This window comes from Sphaerodactylus townsendi, linkage group LG08, assembly GCF_021028975.2.
Source record: "Sphaerodactylus townsendi isolate TG3544 linkage group LG08, MPM_Stown_v2.3, whole genome shotgun sequence".
In the NCBI taxonomy this organism is placed as follows: domain Eukaryota; kingdom Metazoa; phylum Chordata; class Lepidosauria; order Squamata; family Sphaerodactylidae; genus Sphaerodactylus; species Sphaerodactylus townsendi.
Window position 1 is genome coordinate 20004701 of NC_059432.1, and position 16001 is coordinate 20020701.

General features: G+C 43.7%; 1 protein-coding gene across 20 annotated transcripts in view; it reads right to left on the reverse strand.

The window, feature by feature from the left end:
- The window catches only part of ANK3 (ankyrin 3), a 129753-nt gene that overhangs the window by 100042 nt on the left and 13710 nt on the right, over positions 1-16001 (reverse strand). For 13 of the 20 annotated variants that reach the window (XM_048505104.1, XM_048505094.1, XM_048505105.1 and 10 more), the window contains exons 2-6: positions 15369-15472; positions 15132-15240; positions 13040-13135; positions 8595-8667; positions 8400-8462 (exon numbers count right to left, since the gene is read on the reverse strand). In XM_048505104.1, coding sequence (XP_048361061.1) covers positions 8400-8462; positions 8595-8667; positions 13040-13135; positions 15132-15240; positions 15369-15382 — 355 coding nt within the window. In that variant the 5' untranslated portion in view covers positions 15383-15472. Of the gene's footprint in view, positions 1-1080; positions 1798-8399; positions 8463-8594; positions 8668-13039; positions 13136-15131; positions 15241-15368; positions 15473-16001 lie in introns of those variants that run through there. The other 7 variants (XM_048505111.1, XM_048505109.1, XM_048505107.1 and 4 more) reach the window with 2 other exon arrangements.

Sequence of the window (16001 nt, forward strand, 5' to 3'; positions counted from 1 at the left end):
TCACTTAGCAGAAAGAAGTTACAGTAACTAATGAACTACATCTGAATCCTTCACAGTTCTTCCTTATTCCAAGTCGAAACATAGGTAGGAATCACTCAAAGGAACTGTCTCAAAAATGGATAATTGGACCCGAACAGGTATTAAAATAATCAAATATAGTTGTGGGCAGGGCTATTTCACACATGTCATTTTTCCTACACCTACTTGCAGCCATGTAGCGAATGACAAACCATGTATTTAAATTAGATTGCCCTTAGGTCTGGTATTCTACCTGCACATCTGCCAGAAAGCTATGACTGCCAAATCTCCCTGGTGCCCCAAAAACTGAGGGTTAGACAAGACATTGGTGTGTACTTATCTCCCTGTACTCATATTAGGAAAACACCATTTTTTGAAGCAGCTATGCAACCTAGCACTGAATTATCAACTCAAGTAGAGGGCTATTTTTCAAAGATAACATTTCTCCAATCCAGAACACTACCAGGAACAAAAACCAGTGCTTCTCAACATCAACATGAAACAATCCAGCACGGAAGGGTTAAACATACAACTTCCAGCCATTCAAACTACACCCTATTATGTCATCGCACAAGCGACGTTCCAACAGTGACAGATATTCTAAAATAGGCCCATGCAATTTTTAGGGCAATCTTCCATGCCTCCTGTTTAGTTTGGACTACCGCAGTTCACTTTGTGCATATTTGCTTAGACAAACGTTTGGCTACTCTCAAAGTTGCCCAGTTGAAAATGAGGATTCACGCAGAGCATTCCCAGAGGGATTGCATTCTTTTGCCTTCACAGCTACTAGTTCAACCAAGTTTAAGTAAAACATTCCTTTGCTGGGGGAGGGGGGGGGCTCTTTTAAACTACCAATCACTTCTAAAAATATCCCCTTCAGCCCGCTACTGCCTCGCAATTGAGAAAATAACAGATCAACTTTCCTCCTGCAACCTGGTAACTGTGATTATTTTAAGTAACCATTTTAAAAGTCTGTCGAGATCTTGCACAAGAGCACACCAAAACTGGGAAGAAAAAAAGAGAGAAAAATCAGAGTAAATGTTCAAGGTAGAAAAGTCTTACTGTTTTGGAAAGCCATTTTCACCCGCCTGGACTTTAATGGGTCTCTTTTGCCCCCCCTCCTCTTGATATGTCCAAGGATTTCTGTGAGTCCTATTGCTTCTCAAGGAGTGCTTTAGAGTTAATCTCCAAACCGGTAGAAGAATCTAATCTCTCTGGTTTCATGTTCACTTTCCACATTCCGAGTGCGTTCCTCTTAACGTCTTGATCTCTTCCAGCGCAAGCATGTTACAAAAATGTGCGTCTTTGTCCTCTCAACCCCCAAAGAAGCTTTAGTTCCAAACATGAAAACAAAAGTTTAAAAATATAAGGGATGACAGCTGCTGTTGGATGTTTTTTTAAAAAAAATCGCCCTTGAAGAAAATGCTCTGTATCCTTTGAAAGAGCCCTCAGATTGGATTTAAAAACTTCTCCGGCAAGCTGCTCACCGCGGGACTTGAATGGTGACATACAGACAAGCGCTTGAGTTATTTGTATGTAAATAGGGGCACAGCCTGGGTGTCGTTTTTTCCCTCTCTCTCTCTGTAATTTGATACTAACCCTTGTACGTTACAGCAGGCAGGCAACAGGACAGGGTGGATTTGGCCAGGAAATGCGCTGCACGTTGCTTGGGGGGGGGGGGGGTCTCCTTGGACTTTCATCTCTTAGTGTCTTAATTTTGTTCTTAGGGTAAAGAGAGAAAGAAGCTTACAAGTGAGCTAAGGGGAAGGGACAACCCCTGAGAGGTGGGGGTGGCCACCAAGTTTTCAGCTATGAGCCAGAGGAGGAGAGAGGCAACCCAGAGACAAATCTCTCTACCTGTCTTCAGGTGTAAGCATGAGAAGCTCTTGTTAGCCTCCCTCAGAACCCAAATCAGAACAGCCTCCTTCGCCCAAGGTGAAAAAAAAGCATCAAGAAAAAAAAGCATCAAGTAACCAACACATAATCCCACCTTCCACCCCCAAGCTACTCACTGGTGGCAATACTAGAGGTTGGTGTTACTGGTTCTGGTTCTGTTAATCATTAACCTCAGTAACATTCTAATTCCATGAGGCAATAAAAGGGGCAGAACATCAGAGGAGGAGGAGGAGAAGAAGAAGAAGAAGAAGAAGAAGAAGAAGAAGAAGAAGAAGAAGAAGAAGAAGAAGAAGAAGAAGAAGAAGAAGAAGAAGAAGAAGAGTTGGATTTATATCCCCCTTTCTCTCCTGAAGGAGACTCAAAAGGGCTTACAAACTCCGTTCCCTTCCCCCCTCACAACAAACACCCTCTGAGGTAGGTGGGACTGAGAGAGCTCAGAAGAGCTGTGACTAGCCCAAGGTCACCCAGCTGGCGTGTGTGGGAGTGCACAGGCTAATCTGAATTCCCCAGATAAGCCTCCACAGCTCAAGCGGCAGAGTTGGGAATCAAACCTGGTTCCTCCAGATTAGAGTACACCTGCTCTTAACCACTACGCCACTGCATCTCAGAGGAGATGGAGTCTCTGCCGGTGAAAAGTTGTCTCTGGTAGTGGAACATCTGGGGCTTTTTTGTTTGTGGTCCTCATCAGCCTCTTTTATAAGCAGCACATTTATTTTCCCTCGATGGAATTCGCAGGCTACTTGTATGTGCTGAATCTATAGCTAGCGCTGGGGTTCATTGGCCAACTGTACCAATTTGGGAGAGCTTAGGAGTTCTGATGTCCCTGGGAATAGAGATGCCAATCTCCAGGTAGGGACTGGAAATCTCCCAGCATTACAACTGATGTCCAGACTACATAAAGGCTTACAGACTTGGCTTACAATTGTGCATCCTGTGTTTAGTAGATGAAATATTAATAATTCCTGTAATGACTTCCATTCAAAATGGCATTGGCTAGGCAGTGTGGTGCACCAGTTAAGAAAGGAGGGGCTCTAATCTGGAGAACCGGGTTCAATCCCCCACTCCTCCACTGGACCTCGGGTCAACCACAATTTTCTCAGAACTCTCTTGGCCCACACGGAGGCAGGCAATGGCAAATGAACCCCCAACATCTCTTGCCTTGGAAACCCTCTGGGGTTGCCATGGGTCAGCTGTGCGTTGAAAGTGCACAGAAACACACAGTTAAAATAAATCCAATGGTTTCAGAAGCCTTTGGCTGAAAGGCAGGGTAAAATTATTGTCTAGCTCTGTCATCCCCAAGGGAATCAAATCATAATTTTCAAAGGGGGTAAAATGCCCAGGCCTGGCCTTTTGAGAGCTTTCAAAAAGAAAGCTGACTTCATCGGTCGCACTGAATTTGAATCTCTCCCTGACTTTGCTGGGCAGAGGGGTTTGGGGAATGTCTTGAGATAACTTTTTTCATGTGATACAAGGTCATCTGGTGGTATGTAGAAGAGTATGTGCTCAGTTTTGGTAATGTCCTTTCCCTCCTCTGAAGTAGGCCAGCCAGCCTTCCATATTTTCAAGCAGAAACGAAAAATCTTCGGCCCCTTCCGCACACGCGAAATAATGCGTTTTCAAACCACTTTCACAACTGTTTGCAAGTGGATTTTGCCATTCCGCACAGCTTCAAAGAGCACTGAAAGCAGTTTGAAAGTGCCTTATTCTGCATGTGCGGAATGAGCCTGCAACAACAGCCAGTGTGGTGTACTGGTTTAAAGCAGGTGGATTCTAATCTAGAGAACTGGGTTTGATTCCCCACTCCTCCACCTGCGTGGCAGAGGCTTATCTGGTGAACCAGGTGTGTTTCCGCACTCCTACATTCCTGCTGGGCAACCTTGGGCTAGTCACAGTTCTTTGGAACTCTCCCAGCCCCACCTACCTCACAAGGTGTCTGTTGTGGGGAGATGAAGGGGAAGGAGTTTGCAAGCCACCTTGAGTCTTCTTACAGGAGAGAAAGGTGGGGTATAAATCCAAACTCCTCTTCTTCATATTAGATGGAACATTTTAGACACTTATATGTGGGATGACAGAACTGCCTTTTCCTGTGTGGGTTTTCATATGATTACAGGTTTCCCCCTTCAAATACCTCTCTTGCATTTTTACTATGACGTTGTCCATCTTTATGTATTTTGTTTCCTCTCGTATTATTCGGCAGCACTTCAAAAATATGCATGGAAAAGCAGAAGGGTTTTTTGAATCAGCTGTGCTAGGGTTGATGGAGGATGCATCAATTATCTGACCGCCCCCACCTCATTTCTCTCTCCCTCATCTCCTTCCCTGAGATGGGTTTTCACTGTTCCAAATCAAAACAGAATGGGAAAAAAAATGAACAAGATGTTGCTCTCTAAAGCTCGGGTGTGTGGGCACAACTGGAATTAGCATTCTAATCCCTCTCTTTTCGTAACTTCAAGTACATGTGGAACAGAACTGGAAAGGAGGAAAGCACTATGAGGGCAATTTGGAGCTGTTTCCCCTCCTTAGCTACCAAACATGCTGTCAGGACTACACCAGGAGAGTAGAGCACAAGTCAAAACAGGAAAGGGGTTCAGCTCTAATACCTCTCCATTTCTAAGGGCTGCTTCTATGAAGCAGCAAAATTGCTTGCTCTCTGCATGCCTTCAGCTCCTCTGCAAAGGGAAGGTGATGACGGGCCACATACTGAACCCCTATGGAGGAATGTGTACTCTATAGTGAGGGGCTGGTCTGCAAACATTGGTCTGGAATAGTATCGCATACTGAGAAAGTTTCATGGACTTTGATGCTATTCTGGAAACATCATTATATACTTAGAAACTCTCAAGGATGCATTTAGGACTTAACTGTGATGCATTTAGGACTTAAATCATGTGATGCATTTAGGACTTAAATTCCTAAGGAAGACGTGAGCATTGCAATAATAGGATGCACATTATCAGCAATCGGTATTTGTAGCCTTTGTAATTTGTCTGTATGTTTTGTTGCACCTTTGTATACGAATGGAGCACTTGCCCTTTTCTCCTTGTGTGGTTTTTGTATGTAATACACTGCACAGACAATGGGCATAGGGTAAGTTTGTTTTCTATAGCTAATCACATTGCCCATATAGTATATTATAGCACTCCATAGTGAGGGGAACAGAGATTGAAACTCCCTGTGGAAAAAGGACATCTCTCCCAGCTCCCTTTGCATGAGAATCTGGTAGTGGGGAGAGGAAGCACAGCTTATAACCAGTGGTGGCGAACCTATGGCATGTCAGATGTTTCATGAACTACAATTCCCATCAGCCCCTGACAGCATGGCCAATTGGCTATGCTGTCAGGGAGACTGATAAAGTATGAATTCATGAAACATCTGGCGGCTCTTACTCATTACTCCCCTGCAGACTCTTTCTCAAAGAACACTTCATAAGATCCAAACATGAGCAGGTGGAGGTAGGTAGGTAGGTAGGTAGGTAGGTAGGTAGGTAGGTAGGTAGGTAGGTAGGTAGGTAGGTAGGTAGAAATGAGAAGGAGGTAGACAGGGGCTGATGGGAATATCTTCCCTTAGATCAGTGGTTCTCAACCTTCCTAATGCCATGACCCTTTAATACAGTTCCTCATGTTGTGGTGACCCCCAACCCTAACATTTATCCATTTTACAGATGGAGAACACTGATGCAGAGAGTCTTAGGCGACCCCTGTGAAAGGGGTGGCACAGAGAGACAGAGAAAGGCCTCTGGAGATGGTGTGGCAGCATAGCCATCCTTGTCCGCCTGGGACTGTGGATTGAGCTGCCCATCACATCTACCTGCTCCTTCAAAATTCCCAGACTCTTCAGTTGTCAGATTTCACAACTGCATTTTCCTGTGTGATTCGAAATGCAGGCCAAGACGGCAGCCAAACTGCCAACTAAGCAAACATTTCTGTTCAACCATCAGTTAACAGGCTACAAGAAAAGGATATAGAAAAGGTCAACTCTGCATAGAAGAACTACATGGCTGAAGCAACTTATTACTTTAATCCTATTTCCCAATGAATGACAGAGGAGCACCTCCTAAAGTAGGACTTCAGAATTCTAACAGCATATATAGTTCTTCATACTTTTTAACCTACGAAAGCTTCAGGCCGTATTTCACTAACAATTTCAGTTAGCAATTCCAGAACCCATTATACAACTGAGAACAAAGACCTGATATTAAAACAGTTCCCCCGTAATCTTTCCACGTGAATTCCCTTTTGATAAGCACCTATCAGTTTTCTTCAACAATACTTGCATATCCACTATAGACATCGATTCACATAAAACTACAATACATACAATTTTTATTATATTTTAAAAAGCAGCAACAGCATCAGAGAATGCCCTAGGAAGGTTAATGGCATTTTATTAAAATAGTAGAGAAAGGTCTGGAAGAAAAATCAGAGGGTTATCCTCGGTAATTGCAGTAATTATGAAAAGTACAGTGTGCACCGAAGCACAACTACTGCGAAGAGAATTAATAAGGAAGGTTAGCGAAAGAAAAGTCTGCTGCATGTACACGGCCATGTACTGGTGATGCTTTTTACTGAAATTCATCAGTTATCTCAGGGTGGTATTTTGTCAGGTCATCCAGTCAACTAAGTTCAGAGACTCGTATTTATTATTATTGTTCATTGGAAGAGCATATATTTAAGGTCCCAAGTTCAAATCCTTAAAATTCCAGTTAAAAGTCCCAGGTATATGGGCTCAGAAAGTCCTCTGCCAGAGGCATGTCAGAGCTGCTGTCCTTCAAAGAAAATATTGAGCTACAAGGTCTCGCAATTGAACCTGGCATGAAACAGCACCTTATGAAATTGCCACTAATCTATTTCCACCCATAATAAGTGCTGTTATTGCTGAGATCTCGGCACTTTGAGAGTGGTTGCCATAGGAACAGACCCTGAAAAGGTTCCTCTACCTTTCTTTTAAAAATCAGTTGTTTCATTGCCGGGCGGGGGCGGGGGGGGGAGGTTATATAAATTAAAAAGTACATGTAGACAATGGCGCACCAGATAAAAGCAAACTATATGTCGGCCATTAGGGGATTTTTTGACTCATGAATTTGTCAAGTTTACGAATTGCAATCCAATAGTCTATCAGGTTATACAACAGTTATACAAGATAGATTTAGTCCTTTCTAGCAAAATGTCCAGACTTGGTTCTATAGAAGTGATATTGATTTTGGCATTCCCATTGTTATAAAAACCACCATCCCTTAACCAAAGGTCACACCTTTCAGTGCTGCATAGGAGGAAGAATTTAATGAGATGCAGCTTTTCCCAGTGACAGAAGAAACTGAACCAAGTTGCATGATATTTTCTGTAAAATGCTATAAAGGTGCAGGGGACAGAACAGTATCTGAACCAGGCAGCCCGACTCCAGGGCGAGGAGAACGTCATGGACTAGTTCCTCTCTGTCGGAATAATACCGGAACAGGGGCACATAGCCAAATATCTTGAATTATTAACTGAACCCCAACAGAGATGGATTATCACAAGGGCCAGATCCAATACCTTCGCATCGGCCATTACAAAGGGTAGATTTACTTATCCATCCCTCTCAGGATCGGGTTTGTCCGCTGTAAAATCAAGTGGAGACTCTTGCTTACATTATTCTTGACTGTCCGAGATATGTGGGCATTAGGAATTTCTCTCCCAGGCTGGCCCTAGACAAATCTGAAAGTGACTGTTCTGTTGTGGAGCTTCTGTTAAACAATACAGATGTCATGCTCTTGGAAAAAGTAGCAAAAATTTTTTTACAAGTGACAGAACTTTCTAAGTAATGTATATTGCTATATATAGTCTTCCTGTCTGCGTTTTGAATGTACTCTTGATTTTTATTTCAAAAATGTCTGGCAACGCTCTAGAACCTATTTTTAAATGCCAAATAAAAGTTGTTGTTGTTGTTGTTGTTGTTGACTAGTTCCCCCTTGACTGGATCCAAAGGGCCACAAGAAGAGTATCAGACTTTGTTGTGTCCCACTGGAGCCTAAAAACCCACCCAAATTCTGCTCCTGGGGCCACCAAGTACTCATTAATAGTATGGATGGTGACGTGAGGGTTGGAGAGGGACCAGCATGAACTGTCTCACCCACCGGCATAAGCACTGTTCCACTAGTGTCGGCAGCCTTACTCTTGCATCTTTGAATCAAACTCCCTATTATCACAGGAAGCAAAAAAATAATCTAAAAGGGCAGCAAGGATGCTCTTCTGTAACACAAACTCAGATGTCACCTCAGTGCCACCGTGCGACACAGGACCTTCTCAGCGAGTTAAGCCGGGGAGACATCCAAAGAAATAGTCAGCTGACAGAAAAAATCAACTTGGTTGGTTGATTTAATCGGAGATGTAACAGCGCCCTACGGTGGTAGTGTACATGCAGCACGGATCGGTCGTGTTAAGGCAGCAACTGGAAAAGTTGAGGAGCAGAGGTCACTGCAATACAAAAAAATTTTTTTTGGGAAATACCTTCTTCACCATCTGACATATATTCGCCATCACTGAGAATTTCAGGGGCATTCGCTTTACGAACTGCACAGTTTAAGTGGACAAAACATTAAGTTAATTTTAAAAAAAAACGGAACAACAACGATGTTTTCCATTAAATCATGCTGCAACGAACCATGAAAAAAAAAAATAAGCAGAAGCACCACTGAATCCTACCTTCGTCATCAGACAGATCCAAAACTTCGTTCATCGTTTCGGGGACATTCATTTTGTGTTTTTCCGTGACCGTCTGCAAATGACCACGAGACATCCTTTCAGACTGAAACTACCAATAGCATTTTGTACGAAAGAACCAATGTTAGTCACACGCCGTATTTACATTTACTTTCCCTTGGGTACTCATAGTGATGCACGTATGCATTGTTCCAGTAGTTTCTTAAAAGAAGGATGGGACCATATTATTTTGTTGATATTTCGACAAAAAGACGAAAGGGTCAGCTATACAAGAGACTGGGAATCGTGGGCATGGAACTGCCACCCTGTATGTGTAAAAATGACATATTGTTCTGATAAAGTTTGTTGTGAAAAACTATTACAAGATAAGAAGGAGAACATTACTAAATGGGTAGCAAAATTCTGTCTTTTCATTATGAAAAAGAAAAAATGATCTGAATATGGTATCCCCCTTAGACATATTTGTTTTGTTTAGTATTTTTATGCCGTTCGGTGTGTTTACAAAGTATAATGATATACAGATGGATAGTGCTGGAATACGGGAGAGAGATCTGCATTCTTGTTTTGTTGTAGATATTTTGGAGATTTGTAATATATCTGGTCATTGACTGTAAATAAAGTCCGCTTCTTCCTGTATGTGTATGTGAAATTTCAATTAAAACGGCAGCCCCAGGAAAGGATTAAGTCTGCCTCCTGAATCGTTTTTTCAATCCAAAACTCTGCTGTGGAACTGTTGCTACCTTACAGAGACTGATACTGTGTGTTCATCCCACCACGGCACAAACAACAACTTTCAGGTGCTATTTCAGGTTAGGAAAATAGAACTGGAGGGGGTGGGGAGGAGACAGTTTAAATCCCCTCCATTATTTTACAGTCCTGGTTGGAATTGAGTCTCAGTGTGCCTGATGTTTAAAGAAGAGCAGGTAATTCTATTCATAGACCTCCTGGTGTTCTGTGTCGCTTAGCTCTGAGTTCACAGCTAAAGCAATGTTTGTACTGAGACTAGTGGTGCTTGCGGTTCATTCTTTTACTTAAAAACACAGGAATAAGAAAGGAATGTAATGTTTAATTTAGAATTTCCTCCCTGCAAATGCTTGGTTGAAGACAAGCTCAAAACAAAATTCAAACAAAATGACAAACAAAATAGAAGACTGAAAGGAAAAATACAATTTCTACATTACAAAATCACAAGGTTTTTTCCTGTTGCCAAAAAATTAAAGAAGATCCGTATCTTGGGACTAATCTAAAATGCTCAACAGCAAATGACAATTTATCTTTCCCTGGGTGGTCTGGATGAGTTTAAGCTCCCAGACTTGTTCCACATTTACTTGTATTACCAAAGTAAACAGTCCCATAGGTGTGGCAAGCAGATAGCAAGCAAATTGGGATTGTTTCCCAGCAATCAGTTTTAGCTGCCTTTAATTTACACTAGAATTTGCTTATCTGCTTGAAGTGAGTTTCAGCTCCGAAAGTTGCAGGATGCAGCAGTTTTACAGCAGATTCCTTCGTGCTGACTGGGTAACAAGATGCCTTTTGAACTTTGCAGCAAGTGGTGTGTGTGTGGGGGGGGGAGTGTTAGTTTTTCCACAGGGCCATCCCAAAGTGTCGCTCTGTTGCTTAAAGGCCTAGCTACAGTGGTGGCAAACCTTTGGCACTCCAGATGTTATGGACGACAATTCCCATCAGCCCCTGCCACCATAGCCAATTGGCCATGCTGACAGGGGCTGATGGGAATGTCCTAACATCTGAGTGCAAAATTCTACACCATAAACCTAACCCATCACAGGCATGAGGGCCAAGGCATGGATTTCCCCTCATGCAGGGGTCACCAAACCCGCATCAGGTGCGATGATCTGGTCAGAAGGACCTATGAAATAGTCCCAAGTCATGCGATAACCAGTCCTCTTTGTGCGTCAGAGCAGCAATACTATTATCAGGATGAAACTTTGGAAATCAGAACCCGTAACATTGCTTAGGATTATTGATCTTTAGCTGAGGACTGGAGTTCTCCCAGGATTACAACTGATGTCCAGACTGCAGAGATCAGTTTCCTTGGAAAAAATGAGTTTCAGAAATGGCCTCTTATCCCTGCTGATCTCCGGCCCCTTCCCAGTCTCTGTTTTCCCCAGGCACTGCCCCAAATCTCAAGGTATTTCCCATGCTGGAGTTGGCGACAACAATACTGCTATGACGTCTAAACGATACTTTTATTGGGGTGCTGTCTGTTTTCCGGGCTGTATGGCCGTGTTCTAGCAGCATTCTCTCCTGACGTTTCGCCTGCATCTGTGGCTGGCATCTTCAGATGATCCTCAGAAGATGCCAGCCACAGATGCAGAAGCGGCATCGAAGGCATACCATTTAACTGCTTAACACCTGATCGACATTGAAAGCCTTCGACAATACATCGATACTTTTATTGTTACCTGAAAATGAACGTGAAGTGTCACATACAAGGCCACACATGCTAAACCTTGACTCCTCTTATGATTTCCCTTAGAAAATTCTGTAGCCTGACCCTCTCCAAACCCCGGTTCGTGGTACCTAAGCACTCATAGCACAGCAACAAAGCTCTTGTGGATTGAGAAAGCATGACGAGGGAAGTTTGGTGAAGAGAAGGTTAAGGGGTGACACGGTAGCCATGTTTTAATATCTGAAGGGATGTCTTGTTGGTGAAGGAGCAAGCGTGTTTTCTGCTGCTCCAGAAACTAGGGCACAGAGTAACGGGCTCAAAGTGAAGGAAAAGAGATGCCACCTAAACATCAGGAAAAACCTCCTGACAGGAAGGGCTGTTTGACAATGGGATGCACTCCCTCGGGGTGGGGTGGAGTTTCCTTCTTTGGAAGTTTTTAAAGAGAGTCTGGATGGCCACCTGCAGGGGCGTAACAAGGCAGCCCTGGGCAAACTGTAGCCCTGGGCAAAACCTGAGTTGGATGCCCCCCCGCCATGGGCGGCCACTCCACCATGACCAAATTTCTTTTTGCACCAGGACATTGGTGCTTGTAGGGGGTGCATCTTTAGACATATCAGCACCAGAATTTCAGCATATCATCAGGGGACTGTCCTTATGCTACTCCCCAAGTTTGGTGAGGTTTGGTTCAAGGGGTCCAAAGTTATGGACTCCCAAAGGGGGTACCCCATCCCCATTGTTTCCAATGGGGAGCTAATAGGAGATGGGGGCTACAGTTTTGAGGAGTCCATAACTTTGGCCCCTAGACAAACTGCACCAAACTTGGGGGTGCCATCATCTCAAATGATACCTGAAATTTTGGTGCCCGTGCATCAAAATGCACCCCCTGCAGGAACATCCTAGAAATTTGCCCAAGAATCTTTGTTCTGCATTGAGTTTTCTGCATTTGCTGTCAATGGGGTTGCAGGCTGTGGGGACACATTTCACAGAGCACAGTCTCAAAGCTTTCAGGGTCTCATCAGGAGACTGCCCTAATGATACCCCCCAAGTTTGGTGCAGTTTGGTTCAGGGGGGCCAAAGTTATGGACCCTCAAAACTGTAGCCCCCATCTCCTATTAGCTCCCATTGGAAACAATGGGAATAGGGAGCACCCCGCTGAAGTCCATAACTTTGGACTCCCTGAACCTCATAAACTTTGGAAGTGCTGCTATGGGACAGTCTCCTGATGATACGCTGAAGGCCCACAGTGCTAATAAAACTGCGCCACCTGCAGGCCAAAACTGGAAAACCACTAAAATACCCAAAAACGAACCCAGCATTTTGATGCCCCCCACAAGGTGATGCCCTGGGCAGCTGCCCAGCTTGCCCAATGGGCATTAAGCCAGTGGCCACCTGACAGGAGTGCTTTGACTGTGTGTTCCTGCATTGCAGGAGGCTGGACTTGATGGTTCTTGGGGTCTCTTCCAACTCCTTGATTCTATATACTGGACTTCATCATTGCAGCTATGTCTGCAGCCCATCTCCAGCTGCGGGTCTCGAAAAATATATTCATGGCAGCATGTATTATTTGCCTGAAGGGAATTTTCATTTGTTAGATTTAAAATATGCAGCTGTGCTGTCCTCTTGCATTTCTTTTATGTACTACTTTGGGGCCTGTATAAATAAAGGCTGGCTTACATACTAGCGGCTAAACCAGAAATCGTGTCAGATGTTGTGTGGCTGTTTGCCTAGATCAGAGGCTGGCAGTTTTCTCGGGACTAGAGAGTTTATTGGAAAGTTTTCTTCCTTCTGTTCAAGCTTGTTTCTGTAATAATGAGTTCTAGAATATTCTTTCTGAGGAAAAAAAACTGAGAGATTTTCAGGCTGGGAAAAAGCTCTGTGCAAAACAGTCATGAAGCAAGTTGCCCAGGACTGGTCTACACTGAGCAGACCCGTATATTCCCATTGCGTTCAGAGAAAAATGCCTTCGTCAGAGGAAAAGTTGGTGTCATATTTAGTACCGGAATCGAGCCATACTTACAATTGTGGTCATGGTCTCTTCCGTCACGACCTTCAGAGTGTCAACCACTGAGATGTAGCCCAGTCGTTTGGCAATAGCAAGCGCAGTGTTCCCATTCTAAACAACAGAGAAGTTCATCAAAACTTATCATGATGAGCAGGACCTCATGCTCAGCAGATAGCTAGGAGAGAGCTCACGCAGTTTGCTATCATTCCTGAAAACATGTCTCAATAAGAGCTCAAAAACCACTGTGAGCAGCTGACACTCCAGTGGGGAGATAATGGTTTGTGTAGGGACTTGCGAAAGCTGTCTCCCTTTACAGCTTAGTCCATCAGGGCAAATGCTAACGCTTAATTTGTAACTATCGTGTACAAACAAGCTGCAGAGCCAATTGTCATAAGAACTAAGAACATAAGAACAAGCCTGCTGGATCAGACCAGAGTCCATCTAATCCAGCATTCTGCTACTATGAAAGGGACTCCACCAGGTGCCTTTGGGAGCTCACATGCAGGATGTGAAAGCAATGGCCTTCTGCTGCTGCCGCTCCTGAGCACCTGGTCTGCTAAGGCAATTGCAATCTCAGATCAAGGAGGATCAAGATTGGTAGCTATAGATGCGACTTCTCCTCCATAAAATCTGTCATTGGCCTTTTTAAAGCTATCCAGGTTAGTAGGCCATCACCACCTCCTCCTGTGTAGCATATTCTAAACACCAATCTGCGTTGCGTGAAAAAAAAGTTTCCCTTTTGTGGTTCTAATTCTTCCCCCAGCATTTTCTGAAATGTATGCTCCCTGGTTCTAATTATTTGTGGAGAAAGAGAGAAATTTCTCTCTGTCAGCATTTTCTACCCCATGCATAATTTTATAGACTTCAATCATATCCCCCCTCAGACGTCTCCTCTCCAAACTAGTCCCAGGTTATCAAATTAGGGATAACCTGGATGGAACATGATGCAGAACAGAAAGTGATGAAATGTGATTTTTCAAAAAACACAAGTCTGAATTTGGCTCCTGGTGGCCGGGGAGACCTGGAAACTCGAGTTTTATACCACTTGCATATCACAACTTCATACCACCTGTAGCAGCTTTATACCACTTGAATAGTCACAACACCCACCCAAGAAACCTAGAGACTGCAACTTGGTTAAAATTTCCCCATGTCTCCTCACAAAACTACAGTTCCCAAGGTAAGGTTTGTTTATTCACTTTAGTTATTAATAGACAGCATTCCTCCACCCAAGGAGTTGAGGAAGGAGCATAGTGTCGTGGTCCTTTTTTTGGCAATTGTATTTTCCATGGTTATGCACTAGCATTTTCTGCGGCAAACAGAGTGCTAAGTGCATATGGCAACTCTAGGATCCTTCACTGCTTCCTGGTCATGACTCCCAATGTTTGAAATGCCTTGCCTGCCCACAGAATGTACAATATAACATAGGTTTATATGGGTACATCTAACAAGATTAAAGCTGGGGGTAAAGGCAATGGCAAACCACCTGGAAACACAGCCTGCCTAACAAATGTTGTGATGTGTCATCAGCCCATGGGTCTGTAACGACAGCAACCTGGACTGTTTGCAATTGCTTCCTGGACGGGTGAAATCTCCAGTGTGCAGGCAAACAGGGGAAAACAGGTTCATTAATAATGAGTTACACAAGTTATTAGTGTGCTGTGCAGAAACCACCTTTGTAACAGTTGTGGGCTGGGTGGGCCTGAAATAGGCAGTGTTTAAGCACTTATTAGCCTTACAGTCCATGCATATGTGGATCCAGAGCAGAACCAGGGCACTGCTAAGAGTTGTTGTCCTCAGAAACAAGGAGAACTGGGAACAGATTTGCTGAATAGGACATGCTAAAGAAATCCTGGTGTGTTTTCATTTAGTTATTGCTGCCAGCAAAGATATATGACTGTTACACTTCTGCGGTGCAATAGTGTACGTGTGTGTGTGTGTGTGTGTGTGTGTGTGTGTGTGTATACTCCCACACTTTTCCCACCAGCCTTCTACAAAAGCAACATCATCAGTCATAGTGGAATAGCATCATCAGAGGGAAAGCATGACTATGCTTTTACCCAAAACCACTGCCAAGAATAAAGTTCCTGTTGCATCGAGACCCTACCACAGTTGAGCTCTCGTTGGGCGTCATGCCTATCTCTGGAACAAGAGACGTTGGATTATATGGAGGTATGTCCCTGTTGTGCTGCTTGATGAAGGGGGGTGTAACCGTTCTAAATGGGAGCAAAGCAATGAAAAAAAAATTAAGGAATTTTAAAGGGGATTTCCTCCCATCCCCTTACAAAGCCACAGTTATTTGGGAATGGAGTGGAGAAGTGTCCATAAGAAAAAGGCTTCTCACCTTTGTTTTGGCATTCACTTTTGCAAACTGCTGCAGAAGGAAATTCACTATTTTGATGTTTCCATAGTGGCAGCCAACATGTGCTAACTTGGAGTGTATCCCATCTGGAAGTAAACACAGACAAAAACAAAGGAGTAAGGGAAAATTAACACACTTTTCAAGTGGTAATTCAATACGTCTGCAACAAACAGCAGCAGCTCAATCCAGTTGTAGCTGTGCGGAGAAAAAGGCATCTACCCATTTCTTTATTTGTTCATTTATACCAGTCTTTCCAATGCTCCAATTAAATTATGCATCCTCCCTCACCTGCAATTCAGTCGGGAGATAGTCCATGGGTCTCCCATGCTGCGGGATTATTCACAATCTCACCAACTACAGTTTGGGAAATTCCTGGAAATCTAAGGGTGGTACTTGAGGAGGACAGAATTTGGGGAGAGCAGAAAACCCTGTGGGAATGTGATACCATCCCATCCACCCTCCAACACTGTCACTAGCTTAGAAGAATTGTTCTCAGTTGTCTGGAGATTAGTTGTAATCCCAGGAGAATGACCGGTCAACTACGTGGGTGGGCATTTCTGCTATCTCCTTTAATACCTGGAGCCAGACTGGGGGAGAGGATGCCTTTGGGAATAA